This window comes from Python bivittatus, unplaced genomic scaffold (genome assembly GCF_059951505.1).
Source record: "Python bivittatus isolate LINGU-HERP-01145 unplaced genomic scaffold, Pbiv_v1 ctg000840_np1212, whole genome shotgun sequence".
Lineage (NCBI taxonomy): Eukaryota > Metazoa > Chordata > Lepidosauria > Squamata > Pythonidae > Python > Python bivittatus.
This window is the reverse complement of record NW_028277113.1, coordinates 45,231,088-45,257,780: the sequence shown is the minus strand read 5'-3', so window position 1 is coordinate 45,257,780 and position 26,693 is coordinate 45,231,088. Positions and strand designations below refer to the sequence as shown.

The 26,693-nt window shown below is 39.4% G+C and overlaps 1 protein-coding gene across 1 annotated transcript; it reads right to left on the bottom strand.

The window, feature by feature from the left end:
- Positions 1–1,016: 1,016 nt before the first annotated feature.
- Positions 1,017–24,041, bottom strand: SDCBP (syndecan binding protein). Its single transcript, XM_007421633.4, has 9 exons — positions 23,908–24,041; positions 12,841–12,896; positions 10,056–10,125; positions 7,377–7,486; positions 6,865–7,020; positions 6,213–6,388; positions 5,713–5,884; positions 4,935–5,026; positions 1,017–1,672 (listed from the first exon to the last, which is right to left on the bottom strand). The coding sequence occupies exons 2-9, from the start codon at positions 12,889–12,891 to the stop codon at positions 1,618–1,620; spliced, it is 882 nt and encodes a 293-aa protein (XP_007421695.1). The 5' UTR covers positions 12,892–12,896; positions 23,908–24,041; the 3' UTR covers positions 1,017–1,617.
- Between the last annotated feature and the right edge of the window lie 2,652 nt (positions 24,042–26,693).

Below are 26,693 nucleotides of genomic sequence, written 5' to 3'. Positions count from 1 at the left end.
GTTCAGAACGGATTAACCATATTTACATTGAACCTCATGGGGAAATTTGATTCGGGACGCGATAAAAAATCGGGTCGCAACCAAATTTGGAGGGGTCAGAACGGATTAACCGTATTTACATTGAACCTTATGGGAAAATTTGATTCGGTTCACGACCAATTCGGTTCACGACCAGAGTCGCGGAACGACTTAAGTTCATGAACCAAGGTACCACTGTATTTGCATACTTACTGCCAGGTCCCATTCAGGTGCTGAACTCTCCATACACTGTAATACTAAATTTACAATATAATGTTCCAATGAATCCCCCAAACTTTTAATCTGTGGTTATGCTCGGGGTGGTGGTGGTTGAATACTGTTATCTTGTTCTCTTAAACTTCACCCTTCTAAGGTGATCAGCCTACGTTCCAGTTTAACAAAAAAAAACATTTTATTGAATAGCAAATTGACAATTGGATAGCAAGTCATCATCCCAATTATTCTTCATCAGCATGTGCCAATAAACTCTTCAACTTTTCAGAGGTATTCTATTATCTTAATGCAGAGATTACTGCTAAGGAGTTAAGGATAAAATTCCAACTTCCCTGTACTATTTACCTGTGACAGAATTCACATATTACATGCCTGTAGTTCTAACTTTTTCCTTCTGGCCATCTGCCAGGATGAGTTTATCATCTAGTCTTGAAAATAAAGTTCCAGTAATGGAACTTCATCAGTAAACTGCTGACGGTTTTCTTACTACAATTACCATCTATTAGAAAAGAAATAAATTGGTTATTTACTAAAAGCCCCAAATGGGTATGTTATTAAAATAAAGTTCCTCATCTCCAATAATATATTTTAGTGTTAGTAAAATTTGTTCATATAAAAGAGAAATACTAGCCTATATTTATTTTACTGTCCCAAGAGCCCATAAAACATACAGTTGAAGTAAAATGCTTAACTTTCTCTGCTTTCCTTATGCTAACAGGAAGTATTTAAAGATTCATCAATGCAAAATCTACCCATTTAGGAAGTGAATATATTTGCAACTTTATTTCTGTTTTAAGAGGATTAAGGCAACAAAATATAAGCATATTAGAATGACTGTGCGACAGCAATAAGACGAATTTATCTATACATATTATTTTAAAACAGTTATGGAATGATAAATACAAGCTATGCTCAGTTTAACCAGCATGCTTTCCGTAAACAAGATTACTAAAACCAGTTAATTAACACTAAGTTATGAATATTCTCACAGATAGATGCAGTACAAAAATGAATCTGTCTGAAAAAGTACAAAGAGCAGCAGTATATCTGGATCAAAGAGAGCAAATACTAGACACTTGCATGAACGTTTTCTTCTATTTTAATGACTAACAGAAATTTTCCTGGCCTACACAGTATAACCCTATGAAAGAAGCATATGTTTTGTCAAAGTAGCATAATGAATACAAAATGCAAAATTTGAACAAGGTTTTATGTTAAACTGACGTTCCCAGCCATAATGTAATATAAATGCTCAATGCAGCATCTCATATCAAAGAAAGGCTCATGTGCAGAATGTAAATATTGCAGAGTCATAGTAGCCCATGTTTAGCAGTGTTTCAATTACAAATGCATCCAAAATAAATTTTAGACTTCAGGAATAGTATGATCCATCAAGCTTTTCATAACACTTGAAGCCATCCTAGAAAAAGAGTTAACAATGTATTAGCCCATAAAAGAATATGCAACATTCAAAACTTGCAGAATTACAAAAAGAACAGAGCAAAATATTTAAATTATCTGTCAATGAGTTAATATTAACAGTCTTGTTCTACGATTTTATTCTATGAGCAAAGATATGTGTAGAATTATAACTTGCATTAAGATGTGGAGTCCTTGGTGCTCTCTGAGCTTGGTTGCGATCAAGCAGAAAACAATACCCTAATTAAGGAACTACCAAGGAGAAAACCACACCCCTACCAAAACTGGCAGGACAATCTACTGCAAATAAACAGGGAGCAAACCCACACTCATTTTCATTAATGATGTTACCTAGTTGGGTAATGAAACGTCTGCAAGCAAACAACCAAGCTCACAGGGCACCACAGACTCCACAGTTCAACCTTGAACTACATATATTCCCTTCTATTTCATTAATATGCTTATTCTTAACAATTTCAATTCTTGAAGTTTCTTGTCAAGTTTTCAGTTAACTTTGATTTCAATAGCAAAGTTTATATGCTTTCCAATTTAATAGTGGATAAAGCTGCTGGACTGCAGATGTTACTCCCAATACAGGTAAACTGTGATGGAATGGACTTATGAAGGCCAGGCTCAGGGAGATAAGCGTGTTCTTAGCCCCCAGTAGGAATGTGGGAAGTTCAAGAAGATGAGGCTGGCACCTTCCTAAGGAATTCATGGTGTTGTGGCTGGCTGGCTTGGGAACTAGGGTTCAGTCTGGGGAGATTTTCTGTCTGGAGGTTGTAGCTAATAAACGCAACAGAACTGTATTTGCATTGTCTCTTGGAGTTCTTTGGGCTGAACCCGACATCAATCTCTCCAGACTGACCCCTAGTTCCCAAGCCAAAAAAAGTTAATCTCTTACCACTAATTAATCCAAATTCACATTATTTCTACCAACACAAACCATCTAATCATTAAAGCCCACATTCAAAACCTCACTTTGTTCCCACAAGCATGTAATCTGAGAAGGGTTGCCATGAGGAGACAAATTTAGAAACAGTATTATCTCTTATTAACGCTGTTAACTTCGCCATTTGAGCCAATTGCATTAATTTTATGATCCATTCGTCCACTGTAGAGAGGAAGGGATTTCAAGAGGGTAAGCTGTTTGCTCTTCTACACATCGAAAGCAATGGAACTGTGCTGGTAGTAGGAAAGGGTCAGGCACAGGAGAGGTTGCCTACAGAAATCGCTTTCCAGACTTCTGGGGAAGAAATTGTGAACTGAAGAAGGCTCTGCTAAAAACAGAGCCGATGACTGCAGCAGAATGAAGAGCCAGCGAGTAGACCGGCTCTTCATAATTCCTCTCTGGACAAGGAGATTGCCCAGAAGTGCTCCGTAAGTTGCTCCTTGCAAGAAAACCACAAGATAGCAGGCCGGCAGGTTTAGAGCTCTGGGAGATGAGGGTCAATGCCTTCAAAAAGGACACTGGGTTCACATACTTCCTTTTCTAATCACTTTTTGATACTGCTCGTTAACTCTTTTTCAGCTATTAGGAACCTTTGGATCAACAAGTTTTACAGCACTGGGTGAGTATCCTTCAATCCTTAATGAAAGAAGTTTTTAATACAAGTTTAAGGACTTAAAAAAAATTCTTTTGGAATAAACAGCGAAAGTGTGATTAGAACTTTGATTCTAGAAAGTTGCAAACGGACTAAGGGTCCAGATGGATTTGAAGTAAGATTTTAGAATTAATTATTTCCTTCCTGTGGAAAAATGCTTTTGTTTTGAATTATCTTAAAAAAATAAAACATGATAGGATGAGACTTTGAAGGATGGACATTAGAGGGAACTAGAAGGAATTAAAGATTACAATTAAAGGAGAAGAACACTTAAATTTGACTTACTAATACAGAATGGAGCAAAATATTTTAACATTGGACTTACTGAAGGATACTTTTGAACAATGGGCCCCAGAAGTTAATTTTAAGTGTCTGCCTCTATAGATAAAAAGATTTATGCAAGAGGAAGAAGTTTTACCAGGCAAGACTGAGACTGATCTGAAAGTGGATTTGAAAATTACAGGCTACAAGAATGATATGGAAAAAGATGCTACACTGGGCATGCAAATGAAACCAGTGGTTATCTTAACAATTAAAAGGGATATACAAATAACAAACTAAAATAGTGACCTGGATAACTTTCCTATATTGAATTTACAAAAGAGGCTTGTTAAAGCTTTGAAGAATTTTGTGTGAAAGAAAGAATGAAAACAAATCAAGTTCTAGGACATTATTTGAAGGGAATAAAGATCAAGATTGTTAAAAGTATAAAACTGTTTCTACTTGTGATGACGGGGAAGTCATTTCTTTACATATTTCTTTTCTTTTTCTTCACTATATTCTTATTTTTTCTCTCTTTTCTATTTTTTTCTTTTTTACACTTTCTATTTTCTCTTCTTATTCTTTTACAAGTAGCCCTCACTATCCGACCACAATACAGACTGGAATTTAGGTCGCTAAGGGATTTGGTTCTTAAGCAAATTGGAGCTGATTGTACAACCTTTCTTTACAATGGTTGTTAAGCGAATCACATGGTTAAGCAAATCCAGCTTCCCCAATGGACATTTTTTGCCAGAATTTGCTTAATGATCATGGTGATTTGCTTAACAACCATCCTAAAAAGGGTCGCAAATCATGATCTTGTGACCGTGGGGCTTGTAAAGCATTTTTTCCAAGGCTATCGTAACACTGGACCATCATTAAACCAATGGTCATTAAGCGAGGACTACCAGTATATATTTTTTTAGTTTGTTAGTTTTTATCTTTTTAATTGTAATTTTTAATAAAATTACTACTAAAAAAAAAAGAAATCACTTGCTTCCCCCCCTCACAGAGCAGGGAGATTGAAGAGGAAGGGATTTCAACTGCCTGCACGACTGCATTACTTTCAGTGTGTAGAAGAGCAAACAGCTTACTTTCTTGCAATCCCTTCCTCTCCAATCTCTCTGCTCTGCAAGGTGGGGAAAAAAGGAAAAATCACATGTCAGGCACAGGACAACACGTACTGACTGTAATGGTGGTCACGTGACTGAGGGACAGGCAAAGGTCATAAATTAGCCATAAAGTTATCTTTTCAGCTCCACTGTAACTTTAAACAGCCACTAAACACATGGTCAGTAAATGAAGACTATCTGTATTTTATTGTAACTGCACGTTATCCATCCTTTCAAAAGATAAAGAGCCCATACTATACACATTTTAATTTTTTTTTACACATACCTCTTTATTATGTGTTCAAAGATTTGGGAAGGCATGATAGTAATGGTCACTATATTTCCAGCTGTTGATAATATGTCTGCAATCTGGGAATCCTGTTAAACAAGATATAAAAAGTCATAAATTCTAATAAGCTTTGAAGTTGTTTTGAAAAGTTTTGATAACCACAGTGGTTTTAATTTTGTTAAATTAAATTTTGTTTTAGTCTAACTATTGCAAGGGTAACTTGCAATAGTTTAAATAAAATATAACCACAGGCAAAAAATAGTGTCTGATTATTTGAGAGATGACTGCTATCCTTACATGTTACTAGATCTTCAAAGCTAGCAAAGAGACTAACAGCAACAGAGAAAGTCATGCATACAGCTACAATTCAGCAAGTGAATATGTGAGTGGTTATTTATTTTTTTTTACTAGCAAGAAAAGCCAGCAGCTCTTTAGAAGAGAAGACTGATTGACTAGTAGCTCTGAAAACAACTAAAATAGTCTGTTGGGCAACCTGAACAGACTGCTGAAGCTATATGGGAGCACTTCTATGGAAAAGAACCTGAAGATAGAAAAGCTAACTAAAATAAGGCTGTAGTTGGTAATAATCTCTACTAAAGGCAGAAACCCAGGTCACTGCAAGAACAAAAATATAGTGGCTGCTATTGTTTTGTTTTAAAACAGAAAGCCGTGGATATTACTGATATGCTTACAAATTGATTTTTTTTTTGTCAGTTTAACTGACAAAATAGAGTTCATTTTTGAACCAGTTATTTGCAAAAAACACATCATTCACCTTCAGGCCAATTACATTCTGCCCATTAATTTCACAGATGTTGTGTTCAGTAAGAAGTCCATTTCTTGCAGCAGAACTATCCTTTACTATTGAAGTTATTTTTCCATTTTTGAAAATAAAGCCAACATGTCCTGTACTGTCCTTGTGCATGGTAATAGTCCGCTCAAAAGGCCTAGAAGAAAAATATTCATATTTTACTACTCATGAAATTCATTGAATATACTACTGAACAAACCGTTCACAATAAAATTAACCCCAAATTCACTGGCTTTGCAGAAGCTTATTCTTTCAAGTTAAAAATATAAAACACACAGTCCTTACTAATATGTCAATATAACTCCTTCCAAAGAGCTTCCAGCTTCCAGCTTCCAGCTGATATAAAATAAATAAATAAAATTTAAAAAGTAAAATTAAAAAAGTGAAGTGAAGTGAAGTGAAGTGAAGTGAAGTGAAGTGAAGTGAAGTGAAGTGAAGTGAAGTGAAATGAAATGCAAGTTTACCTGTCTCGAATAATCATGGAAATTCTCTCTGCAGGAGCTTGTTTCAGAATTTTATGAGCTTTCTCAGAACTCCATCCAGCACAATTTTCACCACTGATTTGCAGAATCTGGTCTCCAAATCGCAGGCCAGCCAGTGAGGCTGGAGAGTTTGCCTGAACCAGCTGAACAAATATACCCTAAAACAAAATAGCATTTGCAAGTTTTAGATGATTGCATATATATTTCCCCAACACATTAAAAACAGAAGAGAAACATAGTGAACACATTTGCTACCCTTTTTTTAAAAATAAGTAAGTCCCGAGCTTCTATTAACACTACATTACAAAGATTACAACCACCAATCCCTGAAATTTTAATTTCAAAAGACATATTTAAACTTAATAAAATGTATTAAGCCAGTATTGTATTATACTATTATATAATTTTATTACCCATGAGAATGATTAATTTAAAAAATGTTAGCAATTTCTTTTTGACTCATAAATACAAAACTTTTTGATTTTTTAAAATATTTCTTGCTGCCCAATTTACATGTGATATATTGAAAGTCATGTAGTAGATTAAGAGCTTAAAGATAAATTATGAAGAATACATCTATATGTAACAATTCGTCTATTTTAAATTCTAGCATGATAAAATTTATCATATATACATTGTCCACTGATTTAAGACGAAGACCAATTTTTCCATCCTGATCTTTACACAAGATCCCTTCACGGATCCCTTGCTTAATTTCTGCTCGACGAATTCCAGCATCATTCCCAGTTACTGGAGCTACCATGTAATCTGATGCAGGTCTTGCAACAAGCTATAGATTACAAAAAAACAAAAAAAACAAATTAAAAACCATGACAAAGCCTATTATCAGATATAGATCTTTGATGTAAATGGGCCAGACCTATGTGTGGTATCACAATAATATTTTTTAGCATCTATAAAATCACAATTACAATGATGATTACAAGACGAGCAATTTCAGGATCAACAAATACATCCACTGTTTTAACATAGCACATGTAAGATTGTTTTAATGATTTTTTCAATTACAGGGTAGGGATTACACAAGAAAGTATCCCATCTTTTCCTTCTTTTTTTCTTGAGCAATTCAATCCCTCAAAATCAGTAAAGACTAAAGGAATTCCTGTTCTCTGTAGTGACACTTACCGCCTGTGAATTTGCTGCAGGAATCACTGACAGGTTTCTTTGTATTTCGTCATCATTCAAACTTAGACCCATATATTGGGAAAGTTCAGGATATAATTTAGGATATAAATCTGAAAAAAAGTAAAAATAAGTGATAATCTATAATTGTTATAGTTGTATTTCTGCCCCTTCAGTTATACTCTTGGCGAAATCAACAGCATACCCCATATTTCACTAATCTCATCCTCTGGAATCTGTAAAAAGTTAACATGCTACTTGGAAGTACTGAATTCACTTACCTGAAGTTTACTTCAATACCTTAGCAACATTGCATTATCTTACAATGATTCTACACTACAGGGAATGAATGGTTTTGTGTTTGAAAACAAGACAACAGACACAAAATCTATACTGCATTCCTATGTGTTCAAAATTCCAAACTGAATGTAAGCATTTCAGTAAGTTTGATTTATTTTATAACAAATGTTTATATAGAAATCAATCCTATCATTCTCGGAAAATATATATATATATATTCCAAGTACAAATAATAAAATAGAAGATACAGCACACCATTGAGCTTTTTTTTTTTTTTAATTGAAACCTGCAAAATTCATTTGTTTTGAGATCAGACAGGATTTCAAAGGCTAGAAAATAAATATATGCTTGGACTATGCAAGTAAGGTCTCTAACTTCTGGGGAAGATGGCAGACCAAAGATGGCTCTGCAAAAAGCAGTGCCAATATTTACGGTCACAAACAGGGACCCAACATGTAGATCAGCTCCTTCAACCCTCTCTGGACAAAGAGAGCACACAACATTGCCCAAGCTGTTTTCCTTATGGTTGCTCTGCACAAGGATACTGCAAGATAGCAGTCTGCAGAGGGTGGGAGAATCAGGAGACAAGGGAATTTGCCATAATTGCTCCAGTCACAAATGGAGTCTTTTTAAAGGACACTAAGTTCATACTTCCTTTGCAAACCACTTTCAGAAATTGCCTATTAACTGCCTAAAAGAAGTCAGACACCTTCAAAGTGACAAGGCTGCAAACACCAAGTGAGTGCCTTTAATACTTAATATAATAAAACAAAGATGCATCTTTATAAGCTTTAAAAATTTAAAATAAACAGCAAAAAGCAAGACAAAGTTTTGGCTATAGAAAGTTTTAAATGGATTAACAGCTCAGAAAATGTTGGAATAGTGGATTTTGAATACTGAGACTTTGAAATTAACCTTAAAGTATAAATGCATTTTTGAGGGAAAGAAAAACTGTTTTTGATATTGGAGACCTAACAAGACAAGTAACTTATAATGGCAGAGATAACTTTGAGGAACTCTACTGGGAACTGCACAGGGACTTTGAATCAATTATGTCAGCTATGTCGTGTCTTCTTGGGAACAGTTTGTTCCCAGAAGAAGATATTACAGAAAAAGATATGCAACAAAATCTACCCGAGAACAACATGAGAAAGAATTTGAATAGGAATTTGTCATAACATATAAAGAAAAAAATTGGATGAGGCTTTAAAAATCAAGAAGGAAATAAAAACGACAATCCCAGAGAGCAATTGGAACAATTTCTTTTTGCTGAACTCACAAAAGAGGCTGTATAAAGTACTGAAGAAATTTGAAATAAGGATAAACAATCATCTGAATGGATTAAAGAGCAAGACTGTTGTATGTAAAAATAAAGAATATAAAGTCAATTTATTTGACCAGGGCTAAAATAGATATGTTGCTATTTTGGGTAGTTCTCTTTGGATTTGCTGATATCTGGACTGGAAAAATGATGTGTACTGGATTTGCTTATATTTAACATGTTGTTTAAGCTTTTTCCTCTATACTGTAGTTACTTTATGTATCCTAATTTGATAGCATTTAAACTGACTGTATTTAACTGTCTTTTTACTTAAAGTAAGGAAATTATTCCTCTTCGTCATGTTAAAGTTTAGCCTTTTGTTTAGATTATGATACTAGGATCACTTTATATTTGCTAAATGTGGATTTGTTTATAGTTAAAGAGTTGAGATACGGAATGTTTATTTGAATCATATGTTGTTATTTGGGGTGACTCTCTTTGGAATACTTGGCATTTGAAATGGAAAAATGTTGTGTATAGGCTTGCTTACAGTTAACATGGTGTTTAAACTTTTTTCCCTACAGTTACTCTAGAAAAAGGGTTATTTGTGAGGTTTTTTTTTAAAGGAGAAATGGTCCCTCTTCGTCATGTTAAATTTTAGTTTTTTGTTTACACTAGGATATCAGGACCACTTTATGCCTTTCAAATGTAGTGTTGCTTACAGCTAAGAGTTGAGATGTGAAATGTTTAGTTTGATATATGTTAATTAATGTTATTATTTTAGGCCTGTAGTTAAGAAATAAGTTATGGGATGAAGAGTTTTATATATATTAAGAGAAGGGAAGAGATTAAGAAATTGTTTATACACGATGAGGGTAGGAAGTTGCTTTCTTAGCTTTTTTTTCCCCTTTCTTGCACTTTTTTCTTTTTTCGTTTGTATTATCTTTTACTGTTGCAATTAAAAGTTTTAATAAAAATTATTATAAAAAATAAGATTTCAATAAGAGCAAAACATATAATAACCACAAGCATTTAAAACACTGAGTCCTTCTACAATCAATGAAATTTATACACAGTATTAAGCATTTTCCAAACTATTTTCATATCCTATAGCAACTTACTTCCATCTTGGGAGATGGGTGCCGAAGCTTCAGATAGAATTGCTGGGTTTGAAGCAAAGGATGTCTGAGCCTACTCAGAAAGATGAAATTAAAAAAAAAACATTTATGAGGATTAAACTACATAAAAATATAGAACATTTTACAAGTAGTCCTCAGTTAACAACCACTCATTCGGTGACTGTTTAAAGTTACAACAGTGCTGAATGAGTGGTACTTACAACCGGTCCTTGAAGTTCTGACCATTCTAGCACCCCTGTGGTCATGTGATTGTGATCCGGGTACTTGGCAACCAGCTCACATGATGGTTGCAGCATCCCATGGTCACATGATCACTATTTGTGACTTTTCCTGCCAGCTTCCCACAAGTCAATGGGGAAGCCAGCAGGAAAGGTTGCAAGTCGCTCCTGTAAGTTGCTCCCACCCCCACGGCTTTTTCTCCTGAGGATCCCAGCTATGGAGTACGAGATTCTGGGGATCTTGTACTCTGTGGTGTGTGCTCGCTTGTAGCACCTCCTGCCTGCACTCCATAGTGGACACCTGGCCATGCTTGTGCCACCACCAACACACCCTCCCCCCCCAGCAGCAGCCACTGACGCACTCTCCCTCACCTGGCAGTAGCAACGGCACATCCTCTCACCCCTGGCAGCAGCCAGCCCCAGCCCCACCACCTTCATGAAGTGCTGCAGTGGCCACTGGTTCATCCTCCCCCACTCAGAAGCAGCCACCCCCCACCCAGTCATGCTAAAGCAGCCATTTACCTGCCCGCCAGCCTGCTTGCAAGCCACCTGGGGCTTGTGACTTCCTGTCAGCTTCCCCATTGACTTTGCTTGTTGGAAACAGGCAGGAAGTTGCGAGAAGGTCCTCACTTAACAATGGCAACAGGAACTTTCAGGATTGCCATTGCTAAGCAATGAGGTCATATGATGTTGCGCTTTACAACTGCATTGCTTAGCGACAGAAATGCCCAATTACTGTTAAGTGATGACTACTTGTATGTTTTTAAACAGTAATGTATATGTTAATCACATGTGAATGAAGTGGATTTTATTAGCATTTGTAGTTATTTGTTTCTTCATTATGCAAGACATAATTTTAAGAAGCAAGTCTCCAAATGCTCAACTAGATCTGAATCAACAGTAAGAACCTTTCTTTATTTTATTTTACTGCAGTCACAATTGGCTGCAATTTGATAAGTTAAATTCACATAGGAAAAATGGGAAGACAAAAACTTTGGAAAAGGAGATATTGATCAGAGAATCAGTGAGATAAAGCGAACACTGCTTTCCTGTCTAAAACATCTTTGAAGTTAAGCAAAAAACAAAAAGCTTAACCCATGCCCCACCCATGTTATGCCTAGCTTCATTGTAATAACATTGTATCCTATTTCCTGTTCTATTTGGCTGTACAAAACATAAAAATACTAGATGTTGGGCTTAACTAGCATGTAGCAAAAGCAGCATGCATCAGTGTCATTTACAGTCTCTACTTCTATGTGCACAATGACAATACAATGATGATAGAGAGATAAAGAGACAAAAAGGAATACTATCTTATTTGTCCACATTATGGTGAGTTATAACTTATAAAAAGTTAGGGTATCTCCATTTTCTTCCAGGAGCTGCAGCTGGTATAAATTATCTTCCCTCAAGTACTTAAGGCTGAAATTTTGATTCAAGATTACCCAGTCAGTTTACTGGCTGATTAGGGTTTAAACCCAGGTCACTGGAGTTCTCATCTAACACTAATCATTGAAGTGGCATGGAGAACTTTTGGCCAACAGGTTGAATGTGGTCCAAGGATGTGTCCCATCTGGCCTACATATTTCTCAGGAAAATCATCACCTCTTTCGAAAAGTTCCTCCATGTTTTCTCAGTTCTTATCTACAGGTAGTCCCCAGATTAGGAATACCTGGGTTTCAGACAACCCATAGTCAAGAATGGACCCTACTGTAGCAAAATTCAAATTAAATATACAGTGATTCAAGTTAAATACACAATGGTTCAAGTTCATTACACAATACTACTTATACAGTATTATACAATAATACTGTTCCGGCTTACATACAAATTCAACTTAAGGACAGACCTTGGGAATGGAACTCGTTCTTAAACTGGGGACTACCTGTATACTTAGCGTCAGTTGATAGATAGGTTATTTGTCCCCTCTGTCAGACTTGAAAATCACCTCTATTATTATTAATTGATACTGTTTTTAGGGCTGATTATCATCTTAGTGGAAGGTCACTGCTAGTAAGAGAAGGGTTTATTCTTCCCCCAGCAATACCACATTCTCTCAAGAAATCAAGTTTTAAAGCTGCAATCAGGCCTTAAGATTAGCTTCCACAGGTATCTGAAGTAAACCATGGTAGGGCCACATGTCAGAAATGGGATGACCTGCCCATAGCATTCAAACCATGGTTGCTGAAATCATTTGTCTAGTAAGGTATAGAATATACCCTCTAGCATTATACAAAGCTATGGGTAGCCCTATTCTGCTTATCAGGCATAAACAGATTAAGAGAATTACTCATGCCAACCTACAGCTGACCAATTTTGGATATGGAAATATTCTTCAGTTTGTTTTAACAGGATAACTAAGAGTGCTCCTAGAAAAAATGTGAGTTTCATCTTTCCAGGTGATTTTTTGTTATATACATAATGAAATTTAATATTTATACCGAAAATATTTTTTAAGCTACTGTTATGGTGATACTTCAGAAATCTCAAATCCTGAGTTCTAGCCACAAGAAAAGTTCATCTTTATTATAAAATGTATTTTGCCATACCTGAATTAATTTGTTTACTTTTAAGTCCTCCAGGGAAGGATACAGCGACATTTTCACTACAGAGAAAAAGTTTTTAAATGAGCAAATAAAGTATTTCAATGTTCATTCTAAGTACAATTCAAAAAAGCTATTTAACAGTCCAAACTAAATTTGCAAAAGTCTACTATAAAAACTATAGCATAATTCTAAGCATGTTCATTTAGAAGAAAACTAGACAACTCGTGACCTGTTGGGTCATTGTTTCAAAGATTTTTCCTTACCTAAACAGAGAAACAGAATGACCAAGGACAAAAAAGCAGTGGGAATGACTTGAGACTTGCTGCCAGCTTCCTCATTGACTTTGCTTGTGGGAAGCTGGCAGGGAGCATCAGAATCCATCCTTCCTTCCTTCCTTCCTTCCTTCCTTCCTTCCTTCCTTCCTTCCTTCCTTCCTTCCTTCCTTCCTTCCTTCCTTCCTCCCTCCCTCCCTCCCTCCATCCATCCCACATATAATATAGGCTTGCACAATTTGCCCTCCCCTCACTACCCTCAGGAGAGCTCTGAAGCCTCCTCCTCCTCGGCTGACCCATGGAACTGCCTGCCACTTTGCTGGGAGGAGGTGGACCAAAGAGAGATGCAGATCATGAGGAAAACTGTATCCCCGCTCCCCATTCTGGCATGTCCTCAAGAGTCCCCTCCCTCGAGGGAGGAAGAGAGTTCACCTGTCAACCACCAGTGCCCCCTAGCCAACCCTACCTTGCCAGCAGGTAGCCAAGTTGCTCCTTCATCCTTCCCTCAATGCCCAAAGCCGTTAAGAGATTTCAAATTTCTGCCTTATTTCCAAAGCAGCCAATCTCCACCTGTCCGGCTTTGTGCCAGCCAATTCAGCAAAGGGGACAGAATGAGCCAGGAAAGAGGTCAGGGATATGCTCACGACCATCATGTGACTTGGGCTGACCACAGCGGTGCAGCAGCACAGCAGTGCTGAAGCAGCCACAAATTTCCCAAATTTCAATCCAACAGGAGTAATGGGTCTCAGATTTGGGATGCATTCTGTAAATTAGCCTATTTGAGGTACCTTGGTTCAAAAATTGTTGCCCTATGATGCAGAGTTTCACCTACTTGAAGGTTACAGACATGAGAGTTTTAGGGCTGTGGAGTCAGCACATAAAACCTTCAACTCCAACTCCTTTACCAATACTTTAATGGCCAAGTATAAAACATACACAAGGAATTTATCTTCGGTGATAATAGCAAAATCATGGTACCTCCGACTATTATTCATGGTACCTCCGACTCCAACTATAGGAAATATAAATACACTAATTATATGTTTCCTATATCGACTGCAAGCACGCAACATACAAGGCATTAAAATTAAAATATATCCTGAAAAAAAATAGGTTAATCAAATTATTGTCTATGGAATAGAAAATTTTAACATATTATATTATTTATATTACAATTTAAATTTATTAGAAGTCAGACTCGATACATTTTTACCAACTCCAACTCCAGTAACCCAAGAATTGCTTCTGACTCTGACTTCACAGGCCTGGTTTTAGTAGTATATAGACTACAAGAGTGTCTAATAATACAGCTACCAGGTTGGGGTTTATATATCTATAACTACAATGCTATAATCACATAAGGCAGATTAGGTAAGAATGTGGGAACCATTTACTTCCCACAATCCTGTCAATGTTGTTTGTATAAGCCTATGTGCTCACACTGAGATAAAAATGGAAAACAAAGAATGTCTAGGACATTCCTTCATATGTATTTGTGCCTGCTTCTTGACTGGATCAGGCCTAGGCATATGATTTTTTTTAATTAAATACACTGGTTGGGATGCACTGGTTCTCCTAGCTGGTCTTCAGGTGACCTGAAAACCCTTTCCTTTGTTTTTAATATAATTTTTTATTAAAGATGTTAAAAAGAAAGATAAAAACTAATACAAACTAATATAAAGTAAGAAAAAAAAATAAATCAAAGAGAAAGCTAAAAGTACAAAAAAGGAAAAAAAGAAGAAAAATAGAAAAGAAAGAAAAAAGATACAAAGTAGCTTCCAATCTTCTTTACAGCAGTTATGGGTACAATTATAAATTTATCTCTTACTCTATGGTTACAGCTTAACTTTCTGCTTTCTATAATCTAGCCTGTCTAATCACCAAAACCATAAATCATAAGTTCATTTTTTTTCTGTTTTATGCAAAAATAAGGGGTTTCCAGTCAGCAATAAATGTAGATATTGTCTTTTCTCCGATCAAAGAAGTCAATTTAGCCATCTCAGTAAGTTCCATTATCTTCACCAACCATTCCTCCACTGAAAACCCCTTTCCAAAATGTAAGGGCATTTTCAGGATTATATTTAATCAATTTTGAGTAGCAAGAACTTAAAACAAATGTTGTTCATGCTTTATAAATTTAACCTGCAAAATTAACAATTACAACTGATGCTACTTTTATCCAAGTTAGTAGAGTATTTGGGATCCAACAGTTTTAGTTAATTGATATAAGTGAGGATACTCCCCAAGCCTAATAATTTTACCATCAATCTTGGAAGATATTTATTATGTATTATTTGTACACCCGTGGCCAAAAGTTTTGAGAATGACACAAAGATTAATTCTCACAAGGTCTGCTGCTCCAATGTTGGAAGATCTTCGTGCAGATGTTACGATGGTATACTGAAGTATAAGTACAAGCATTTGCATAAGTGTCAAAGGCTTTTATTGACAGTTACATTAAGTTTATGCAAAGAGTCAATATTTGCAGTGTTGACCCTTCTTTTTCAAGACCTCTGCAATTCGCCCTGGCATGCTGTCAATCAACTTCTTGGCCACATCCTGACTGATGGCAGCCCATTCTTGCATAATCAATGCTTGGAGTTTGTCAGAATTCATGGGCTTTTGTTTGTTCACCTGCCTCTTGAGGATTGACCACAAGTTCTCAATGGGATTAAGGTTTGGGGAATTTCCTGGGCACGGACCCAAAATCTCGATGTTGTGGTCCCCAAGCCACTTAGTTATCACTTCTGCCTTATGGCAAGGTGCTCCATCATGCTGGAAAAGGCATTGTTCGTCACCAAACTGTTCTTGGATGGTTGGGAGAAGGTGCTCTTGGAGGATGTTTTCGTACCATTCTTTATTTATGGCTGAGTTCCTAGGCAAAATTGTGACTGAGCCCACTCCCTTGGCTGAGAAGCAACCCCACACATGAATGGTTTCAGGATGCTTTACTGTTGCCGTGACACAGGACCGATGGTAGCGCTCACCTTTTCTTCTACGGACAAGGTTTGTTCCGGATACTCCAAACAATCGGAAAGGGGATTCATCAGAGAAAATGATTTTACCCCAGTCCTCAGCAGTCCAATCCCTGTACCTTTTGCAGAATGTCAGTCTGTCCCTGATGTTTTTCCTGGAGAGAAGTGGCTTTTTTGCTGCCCTTCTTGATAACAGGCCATCCTCCAAAAGTCTTCGCCTCACTGTGCGTGCAGATGCACTCACACCTGCCTGCTGCCATTCCTGAGCAAGCTCTGCACTAGTGGTGCCCTGATTCCGCAGCTGAATCACCTTTAGGAGACAGTCCTGGCACTTACTGGACTTTCTTGGGTGCCCTGAAACCTTCTTCACAACAATTGACCCTCTCTCCTTGACGTTCTTGATGATCTGATAAATGGTTGATGTAGGTGCAATCTTAGTAGCAGCAATATCCTTCCCTGTGAATTCCTTTTTGTGCAAAGCAATGATGGCTGCATGTGTTTCCTTGCAGGTAACCATGGTGAACAGAGGAAGAACAATGATTTCAAGCACCACCCTCCTTTTAAAGCTTCCAGTCTGTTATTCTAACTCAATCAGCATGACAGAGTGGTCTCCAACCTTGTCCTGGTACACACTGACACTTGTGTTAATGAGGGAATCACTGACATGATATCAGCTGCTCCTGTTGTGGCAGGGCTGAAATGCAGTGGAAATGTTTTTTGGGGATTAAGTTCATTTTCATGGCAAAGAGGGACTTTGCAATTAATTGCAATTGATCTGACCATTCTTCATAACATCCTGGAGTATATGCACATTGCCATCTTCCACACTGGAGCAGCAGACCTTGTGTCATTCTCAAAACTTTTGGCCATGGGTGTAGGTCTATTGTTTTACTGTGTTTTAATTAATATTTATTAATTTACTGTAAATAGCCCAGAGTCACTTCTAGGGAAGAGAAGACTCTTGAGAGTCCCCTGGACTGCTAGGAGGTCAAACCAGTCAATCTTAAAGGAAATCAACCCTGATTGCTCATTGGAAGGATCAATAATGAAGCTCAAGCTCAGATACTTTGGTCACCTAATGCAAAAAGAGATCTCTTTGGAGAAGACCCCGATGCTGGGAAAGATTGAAGGCAAAAGGAGAAGAGGACGGCAGAGGATGAGATGGTTAGATAGCATGACTGAAGCAATGAGCATGAAACTGAGCAAAGTCAGGGAGGCAAGTGAAGGACCGGAAGGCCTGGCGCAATATGGTTCATGGGGTCACGAAGAGTCGGACACGACTTAACGACTAAACAACAACAACTCTTCTAGGGAGACAGGCAATGACAAATGTGAAATATAAATAAATAAAATAAAAAATATAACTCATCCCAGCCTTTCATTTACTTCTTTGAGCCATGGCCTAAATGTGTCATTCAGGGCTGTATTTATTTAAAATAGTTAATTTTATGAATAAACCACTCCTGGCATTCTCATGTAAAAAAAAAAAATGGGTCAAACTGTAAATCAAACAAGTACAGAACTAATATTTCCAGAATTTTAAATTAACTCCTTTCAATATTTGTTCTAAAACTGAATAATATTGTATCATCCTTCTGACCAGACTGAAGCAGAGGAGGAAAAAGAAAACATACGTACATGCATGCACATATACATCTGTCAAAAAATACTGGTTTGGCATTTTTGCTGGCTACTCAGCCTTTATCTGGGCTTGCCCCAACTCTTCCAGCACATGCAGGTAATTTGAAAGAGAAGAATGAACATGGATTCTGCAAAGTTAAATCTTATTTGTCTTAGCTTTCCAAACACTTTAAGAATGTCAGCAAGTACAGAATTAAGGGTAATTTAGTAGATAGCGTTTAACTGGACTTTGAAGGGCTTTTGACAAAATTCTTCACCAAAGCCCCTGAGAATATTTACTGGCCTTAGATAAGAGGGAAGTCTCTTACTGGTTGAAATACAGAAAGGGGGAGTTGGGGAGAGACAGTTCTCACAATGAATACAAAAGCTTCAGAGGGCCTTGGATGAAGCAAATTATCTGGATCCTTTTCAGTCAGGATTCAGACCCAGGCATGGGACAGAAACAACACTGGTTGCACTTCTGGATGATCTCTGGCGTGGGCAGGATGGAGGTTGTGCATCCATCCTTGCCCTACTTGACCTCTCGGCAGTTTTTGATACTATCAACCATGGTATCCTTCTGGATTGGCTCAGGGGACTGGGGGTGAGAGGCATGATGCTGTGCTAGCTTGCCTCCTTTCTCCGGAGTTAATTCCATCATCCATGGCCATGCGGGGGGGGGGGGGGATCATTAGTACGCTGATGATACTCAACTACACATCTCTGCACCTGGCAAATTAAATGATGCTGTGAATGCCTTATTCTGGTGCCTGGAGCCTGTGAGGGTTTGGATGGGGAACAACAGGCTTCAACTGAACCCTGGCAAGAATGAGTGGCTTTGGGTTTTGGTTCCTGCCAGTTCTGGGACTATATCAACTTTGGTGTTGGATGGGGTGGCACTGCCCCAGACAGAGTCAGTGCACAATCTGGGGATCCTCCTAGCTCACAATTCCTGCTCGAAGAGCAGTTTGCAGTCATGGCTAGGAGGGCCTTCACACAGCTTTGTGTTGTGCGCCAGTTGTGCTCCTTCCTGGATTGGGAGGTTCTGCTCACAGTCACTCACGCCCTAGTCACCTCCAGACTGGACTACTGTAATGCGCTCTACTTGGGGCTATCCTTGAAGAGTATCCGGAAGTTTCAACTGGTACAGAATGCCGCAGTGTGAGCAGTTATGTGTGCTCCTACTTCATGAGCTACATTGGCTCCCAGTTTGCTTCTGGGTCTAATTCAAGGTGCTGGTTTTGACCTTTAAAGCCTTTCATGGCACGAGGCCGAGTTATCTGAGGGACTTCCCCTCCCTGGTTACATCAGCCCATTGCATTAGATCTGGCAGGGAAGGTATGCTACAGGTTCCATCAGCCAGGGACTTGCATTTGGTGGCTCCCTCCTTGTGGAACATTCTCCCTCTTGAAGTTAGGCTCACTCCTTCCCTGCTATTGTTTAGGAAGTTCCTCAATACCTGGTTATGTCATCAGGCCTGAGGTCTTTGGGAACTGGAGACATTCTTAAATGGCTCCACTATGATTGATATTCTGCTCTCTTTGTGGGGTTTGTATATTTTAAAAATTTTGATAATACCTTTATTTTAATAATTACTTTTTATCTTTCTATAATGATTGTTTTTTGTCATCTATTTGTTTTATTTTATTGTTGCACACCATCCAGATTCACTTTGTGTGAGATGGATGGCTATATAAATATGACTAATAAATAAATAAATTACAAATATTGGAATCTCCAAGTGCTGAATAAGCCTGATTCTTTTTAGCCTGTTCCTGATGGACTATGATGGAGGACTTGGACAAAGAGATTTGGGGTCACAGGGAGAAACATTTCCTCAGCCCACAGCCTGAGCATGAGAAAGCAAAGAGGATGAGACCGGCACCATCCTAAGGAATGTGTAGTGTTTAGTTGCAGACTTTGGGAGTTAGAGTTAGTCTGGCGAGATTCTGTCTTGTAGGTGGAAGCTAATTAAGTAACTGAGGTGTTCCAGTACTGTCTCGTGGAGTTTTCTGGCTGAACCTGACATGGACCTAGAGTTAGGGGTGAGCAGCCTAGTTTGCTGAGAAAAAAAATAAATAGATCTGGCTTTGCTGTTAGACAACATGAAGCAGCAATTTCAGATTTTGGGTATCAATGAAAGAACAGCAAATGTGTTGCTTTATTTCATTGTTGGTTAGAGTTCAGAAGACTTATGCAAGGATTTTTTTGCCTTGTGTGTCACAGTAAGTTGTAGTGTGTACCTTGACTTGAATCATGAGAGAAATGAGGCAGGGCATTGTTTGAATCACAGTCTGGATAACAAAGTATTTTAGGCAATTAATACAAATTAGGTCATTTAATACTTCCAAAAGGATCTTCTCAAACTAGTTGAAAGGCATGACAAAAGTATTGTATATTCAGCCAAAAAATCCTAACTTTATATTCATTGCCATCACACTGACAATGACCAAGAAAGGATCTTGGGCTTGTAGCTTGATGAAAATATCAACACGTATTGCAACAACTGCTGCAAAAAAAGGGACAAATTCTATATTGGGAATTATCAGAAAAAGAACGGAAAACATACTGCTGCCTGTAAAAATAACTGACATGGAATAATGTGCTCAATTCTGATAATACCTATGAGAAAAAAAATCTGTAGAGATGAGAAAGGTTACACTGGAGCTTTTTGGTTTAGCAAGAAGGCAAAAAACAGAGAATATATTAGAGGTGTATAAACATATGTATAGTGTAGATAATGGAATAGTCTTTTAATGTCATGCTTTAATGTCATGCTCAAACACAGAAGCTCACTGGGTGACTTTGGGCCAGTCATTCTCAGCCCAACCTACCTCATGGAGTTGATGAGCCCAACCTACCTCATGGGGGAAAACAGGAAGAAAGAACACCACTCTGAGCTTGTGTACAAAAGGCTGTATATGAATCTAAAAAGTAAATAAGTACAGGTTTTCCTAATAACCTGAACAGAGGATATACTCAACATAGTTTAAAACTATGGACTTCACTTCCACAGGATATACTGTTGGCAAACAACTTGGATGATTTTAGTGGAAGAATCAGTCAAGTTCATGGAAGATAAAATTATCAGTGGTTACTATTCATAATGGCTTTGTTACTTCCAATAATAATTATAATAAAGAGCAACAATACATTATAAGCAACTAGTTTATCTGACTCTCCTTATTGTTAAAACGTTTTATGGGTTAAAAATGCTTCCAACCCCCTTGGAGGAGGAAAAAACCAGCATACGAAATGGACCACTTTTTTCAATTCAAGGTGTGCCATCTACAGTGGGGCAAAAAAGTATTTAGTCAGCCACCAATTGTGCAAGTTCTCCCACTTAAAAAGATGAGAGAGGCCTGTCATTTTCATCATAGGTATACCTCAACTATGAGAGACAAAATGGGGGAAAAAATCCAGAAAATCACATTGTCTGATTTTTAAAGAATTTATTTGCAAATCATGGTGGAAAATAAGTATTTGGTCAATATCAAAAGTTCATCTCAATACTTTGTTATATATCCTTTGTTGGCAATGACAGAGGTCAAATGTTTTCTGCAAGTCTTCACAAGGTTTTCACACACTGTTGCTGGTATTTTGGCCCATTCCTCCATGCAGATCTCCTCTAGAGCAGTGATGTTTTGGGGCTGTCACTGGGCAACACGGACTTTCAACTCCCTCCAAAGGTTTTCCATGGGGTTGAGATCTGGAGACTGGCTAGGCCACTCCAGGACCTTGAAATGCTTCTTACGAAGCCACTCCTTCGTTGCCCAGGCGGTGTGTTTGGGATCATTGTCATGCTGAAAGACCCAGCCACGTTTCATCTTCAATGCCCTTGCTGATGGAAGGAGGTGTTCACCCAAAATCTCACAATACATGGCCCCATACATTCTTTCCTTTACATGGATCAGTCGTCCTGGTCCCTTTGCAGAAAAACAGCCCCAAAGCATGATGTTTCCACCCCCATGCTTCACAGTAGGTATGGTGTTCTTTGGATGCAACTCAGCATTCTCTCTCCTCCAAACACGAGTTGAGTTTAGACCAAAATGTTCTACTTTGGTTTCATCTGACCATATGACATTCTCCCAATCCTCTTCTGGATCATCCAAATGCTCTCTAGCAAACTTCAAATGGGCCCAGACATGTACTGGCTTAAGCAGGGGGACACGCCTGGCACTGCAGGATTTGAGTCCCTGGCGGCGTAGTATGTTACTGATGGTAGCCTTTGTTACTTTGGTCCCAGCTCTCTGCAGGTCATTCACTAGGTCCCCCCATGTGGTTCTGGGATTTTTGCTCACCGTTCTTGTGATCATTTTGACCCCACAGGGTGAGATCTTGCATGGAGCCCCAGATCGAGGGAGATTATCAGTGGTCTTGTATGTCTTCCATTTTCTAATTATTGCTCCCACAGTTGATTTCTTCGCACCAAGCTGCTTGCCTATTGCAGATTCAGTCTTCCCAGCCTGGTGCAAGTCTACAATTTTGTTTCTGGTGTCCTTTGACAGCTCTTTGGTCTTGACCATAATGGAGTTTGGAGTGTGACTGCTTGAGGTTGTGGACAGGGGTCTTTTATACTGACAACAAGGTCAAACAGGTGCCATTACTGCAGGTAATGAGTGGAGGACAGAGGAGCCTCTTAAAGAAGTAGTTACAGGTCTGTGAGAGCCAGACATCTTGCTTGTTTGTAGGTGACCAAATACTTATTTTCCACCATGATTTGCAAATAAATTCTTTAAAAATCAGACAATGTGATTTTCTGGATTTTTTCCCCCATTTTGTCTCTCATAGTTGAGGTATACCTATGATGAAAATGACAGGCCTCTCTCATCTTTTTAAGTGGGAGAACTTGCACAATTGGTGGCTGACTAAATACTTTTTTGCCCCACTGTACATATACTTTTAAGAACTGACAACTTGGATCAAAACTCTAAAAACTTTTGCTAGAAGTAGAACTGCATAAACTTGTGCTGTTAGAATTAACCTAAAACTATTAGTAAAAAATTATTTATGCAAATAATGGATAACGGTATCCTTAATAATACATAACTTTAATAAAATAAAGGGAGCAGTACTTCAAGGCAGCAAATGCTATGATTCTGTTCCCCCATGGTAAAACACAGTATGCTGCATCCTGGCTTACTGAATAAATTAAAACTTCATTGTCCATTCTCAGGACATAAGCCAGGGGAAGATAACTTGTTGCTTTCCAATTATTTTGTATTTCAATCCTATCAAACCCCCCCAGCACGACCAATGGCAAAAGACTGTATGAGTTCAAGTCCAAGCCACCACAGACCTTAGGTTATTCCAATCCATAAACCACGTTTTACACAAAACCATAATGGCTGGATTCACACAATATACTAAACCAAATCCGGTTACGTTTTAGCATGATGTAGGAATCCAGCCATTCATCGATTTGGCCCTTTTCTAGTTACTCACGGATCATTATGGAAGCCAAGGCACAGCCGCGTAAGGGGAAACCAATTATCACGAAAAGCACAATTACTTCCTTCTCCCCTGTTTACGCAAACATTCTACCTCATGGAACTAAAGTCCTCCTTCGCGGCCGCTCCACCGCCCGCCTCAGAGCCCTGCGAAGCTTCCTGACGGCGCCCTTAAAAAACAACGAGACCCCAGAGACCTCCAGCGCCCTTCTCTATTTTTTTCCACCCCGTTTTTCGCCTTCCATAATTTAGCGCTGGTTTCTGCCCCTCGCCAGAGGAGGAAACCGGGGCCCAGTTCCCCACCGCCCCAAGCAGCGCCTCTCAGAAGAGCGGGATCCGAGCCAGGTTGCTCCTTCGCCCCCCGCCCTCGCCACCGTGGGAGTCAGAGGAGGAGCTCCCGTCTTCTCAGACGGTGGTCGGGTCCCCGGGACAGCGAACCCCACACAACCAAGGGCGCGGCCCTGATCGGAGCCTCAAACCCCAGAGCTCAAGGCGTGGACAAATGACCCCGCTTTCTCTCGACCCGGAGGGCGGCAGATTCCCTGCTCTCCTCTCCCTTAACGGAGCGGGCCTTCCGCCTAACGCCCATTATAGGCCCGGCGGGGCTCAGCCTTCCCGGCTCTCCCTTTCTCTGTCGAAAACCTGCCCTGTAGACCCCACTAAGAAACCTAGTGGGCCCGGCCCGCCTCTGCCCGGCCGCCCCGCTCCCCCCACCCCATCTCGTTCACACAGAGCGACGGCTCAAAGAGATACCGGAGGGCGACGGCTGTAACCTGGAGACCGTTAAGCGTAGATGCCGCAGCTCTTCCTCTGCCTCCCGGCGCTACCTCGGCGACGACTGAAACCCAGCCAGGCAGAGGAGGCTCTGGTGCGCATGCGCCACTCGCAGGGCTCTCGTGACGCCTGACGAAGCCGCGTACGGGAGAAGTTGGAATGAGTCAGATTGTTTGTGGTTCGGCGCTGCCTGGCTTGGGAAATTGAGCTGAAAAGGAGCTTCCCTTCGCCCACTTCCTCACCCCGGCGACAGTCTGATACGGTAAACCAGGATTTTACAGAACAGACTTTAGACTTATGTGATCTGTACCCTATCTATGAAAGAAAAGGTGATGGCAGATCTTTCCTCCGACACCTCATTGAAATGTCGGAGGACTGCTAGCAGTCCTAGCAGACTGCTAGGTGAAGGTTCGCAGAGAATATGAGTTTTAAACTGACAAGGCACTAAAGGTCCAACTACCTTTTTCTTCAGTGTATCTTTGTGAGAGTAAACAATGATCAATACGCTAATGGTACTCGATTGTACATCTCTGCGCGCGCACACACACACACACATTCCTGTGATCCAAGTGAAGCAGTCTAGTTTTATCCCAGTGTCTGGAGGCTGTGGGGATCCGGATGGGGAACAACAGACCAGCTCAACCCTTTCAAGACTGGCTGTGGATTTTGGGGCCCACGGATCCTGGGACTAGAGAGACTTCATCTTTGAATCTGGGCAAGGTTGCCTTGCCTTGCCTGGATTCCATGCGCCATCTGGGGATCCTCTTGGACTCACAGCCCCTGCTTGAAGAGCAGGTGGCAGCTGTGGCCAGGGGGCCCTTTGCAGAGTTCTGTATTGTGTGCCTGTTTGTGGATTGGGGGGCCCTGCTCACAGGCACTCAGGCTTTGGTCACATCCCAATTAGATTATTGCAATGCACTCTACATGGGGCTGACCTTGAAGACTATTTAGAATCTTCAGTTGGTCCAGAATGTAGCAGCACAGATAGTTAAGGGTGTCTCTTGTTACGCCTACATAATGCATCTATTCTGCAAGCTACACTGACTCCCAATAGGCTTTCATATGCAATTCAAGGTACTGGTTATCACCTATAAAGCTCTACATGGCATAGGACTGGGTTATCTGTGGGATAACCTTTTCCTGAGGGTACCTGCCTTTTATTTCCAATAAAAGTGTATACATCAACAATATAAAAAGAATAGAAGATATAAAAACAAATACCGAACAAAATTTTCCCTATGGGTACAATAAAGCTAAATCATATAATCATATCAATCAGTAACAGAATAGCAACAGAATAGCAACAGTCAGAAGATGTGCAGCTATTCTGTTTCTCTCCTTAGGATATATAAGAAAAAAAGAACCAAAAAACATGGAAAGGCCCAAATTAAAAGCCTTCTCTAAAATCAGGCCTCACAATAGAGCCTTCATCTGATAGGCACCCTACTGCTTAGATCCAAAGTGTTCTAGCAGGTTTCCTTGGGAAAGCAGAAAAACACCTCACATCCATACAACCCGTGGTGCATAGAGGAACAGGCTTGAGGTGATGTGGTTGATGGCGGTGATCTGCTTGGCTACAGTTAGGCAGCAGCTGTATGGTGGTACCACCTCTTTCCATCTGGTCCCTGAGGTTGATGCCTGCTCTGCAGTGCTGCTTGGGTGTCAAGGGAAATTGGAACCCGGGTTACACAGCCATTTCTCTTCCACTTTGTTTTTCTTTTTTAAATGAGTTACTATATTGGTTGACCATCAACCTTGAGAGTGTGAATCTTTGAAGCTGAGCAGCCGGTACCTGGCTTCAGTCATGCAACTGGAAATACAGTTGAGAGATTCAGTTCTTGTTCTTGTGTACCCTGTGCAGCAGGGAATTCCTTTCCTAGAGGCCCCTGCTGTTGGAAAACCCTGATTCTCACTTCCTCCCCTCACTTTTAAAAAGTTCACTCCATCATGGAATATAACCTTGTACAGGTATGGCTTCAACAAACAGTCACATTTTTTTCATTTCCTACCCTTTTGAGTGATTAAAATTGTATGTGTGCTATGATTTGACACAAGAATCAGTACACTGGTTTCTCAAATTTTTCTTCAGCAACCCATACCCAGCAGCTGCATCTCGGCTGTGCAAAACTGAATGAACACTAGATGGCTACTAAGACAGACAAAACCTAAGCACTATACTGTGATCTAGAGGTTGATAGGACCCTCAGTCGACAGATTAATAATTATTTTGGAAAAATTATGAAGGTGTAACCAAGAGTAAGCTGAACATGTCTCTAATACACATCAAAATCCGTTTCTTAAACTCTGACTCCTGGAACACTTACACAGCAGCTGGATCTGGGCCACACAAGTTCATGTGGCCACTTTGTTGTAGTTAAGAGAAACACATGCTTTGAAACCATCTCATGCTCATTAGTTGATAGGATGATAGTGATTTGGAGAAAACAACAGTCATGACTGGATACAACACACAGACCAAATAAGTGCCACTGAAAGATACTGTATACAGTGGGGGGGGGGGGGTTCCAGTGACCTTCAAATTTCAGCAAAGGAAAACTCCCAATTACTCGCTGTACAGTGTTGAATGAGAAAGCAGTACAAAATTGCCATGTTCCAGAAGCATATTAAGAGCACAATGTGGGGTCAAAATGATTTATGCCAACTTGGTTTCTTCCCAGTTCCAGGATGGGAGAAGAGCACAGCAGCGCTGCTTGTAAATGAACTTTTAGTTTGTGATGACACTTGATGAGTATTATTATTGTTAT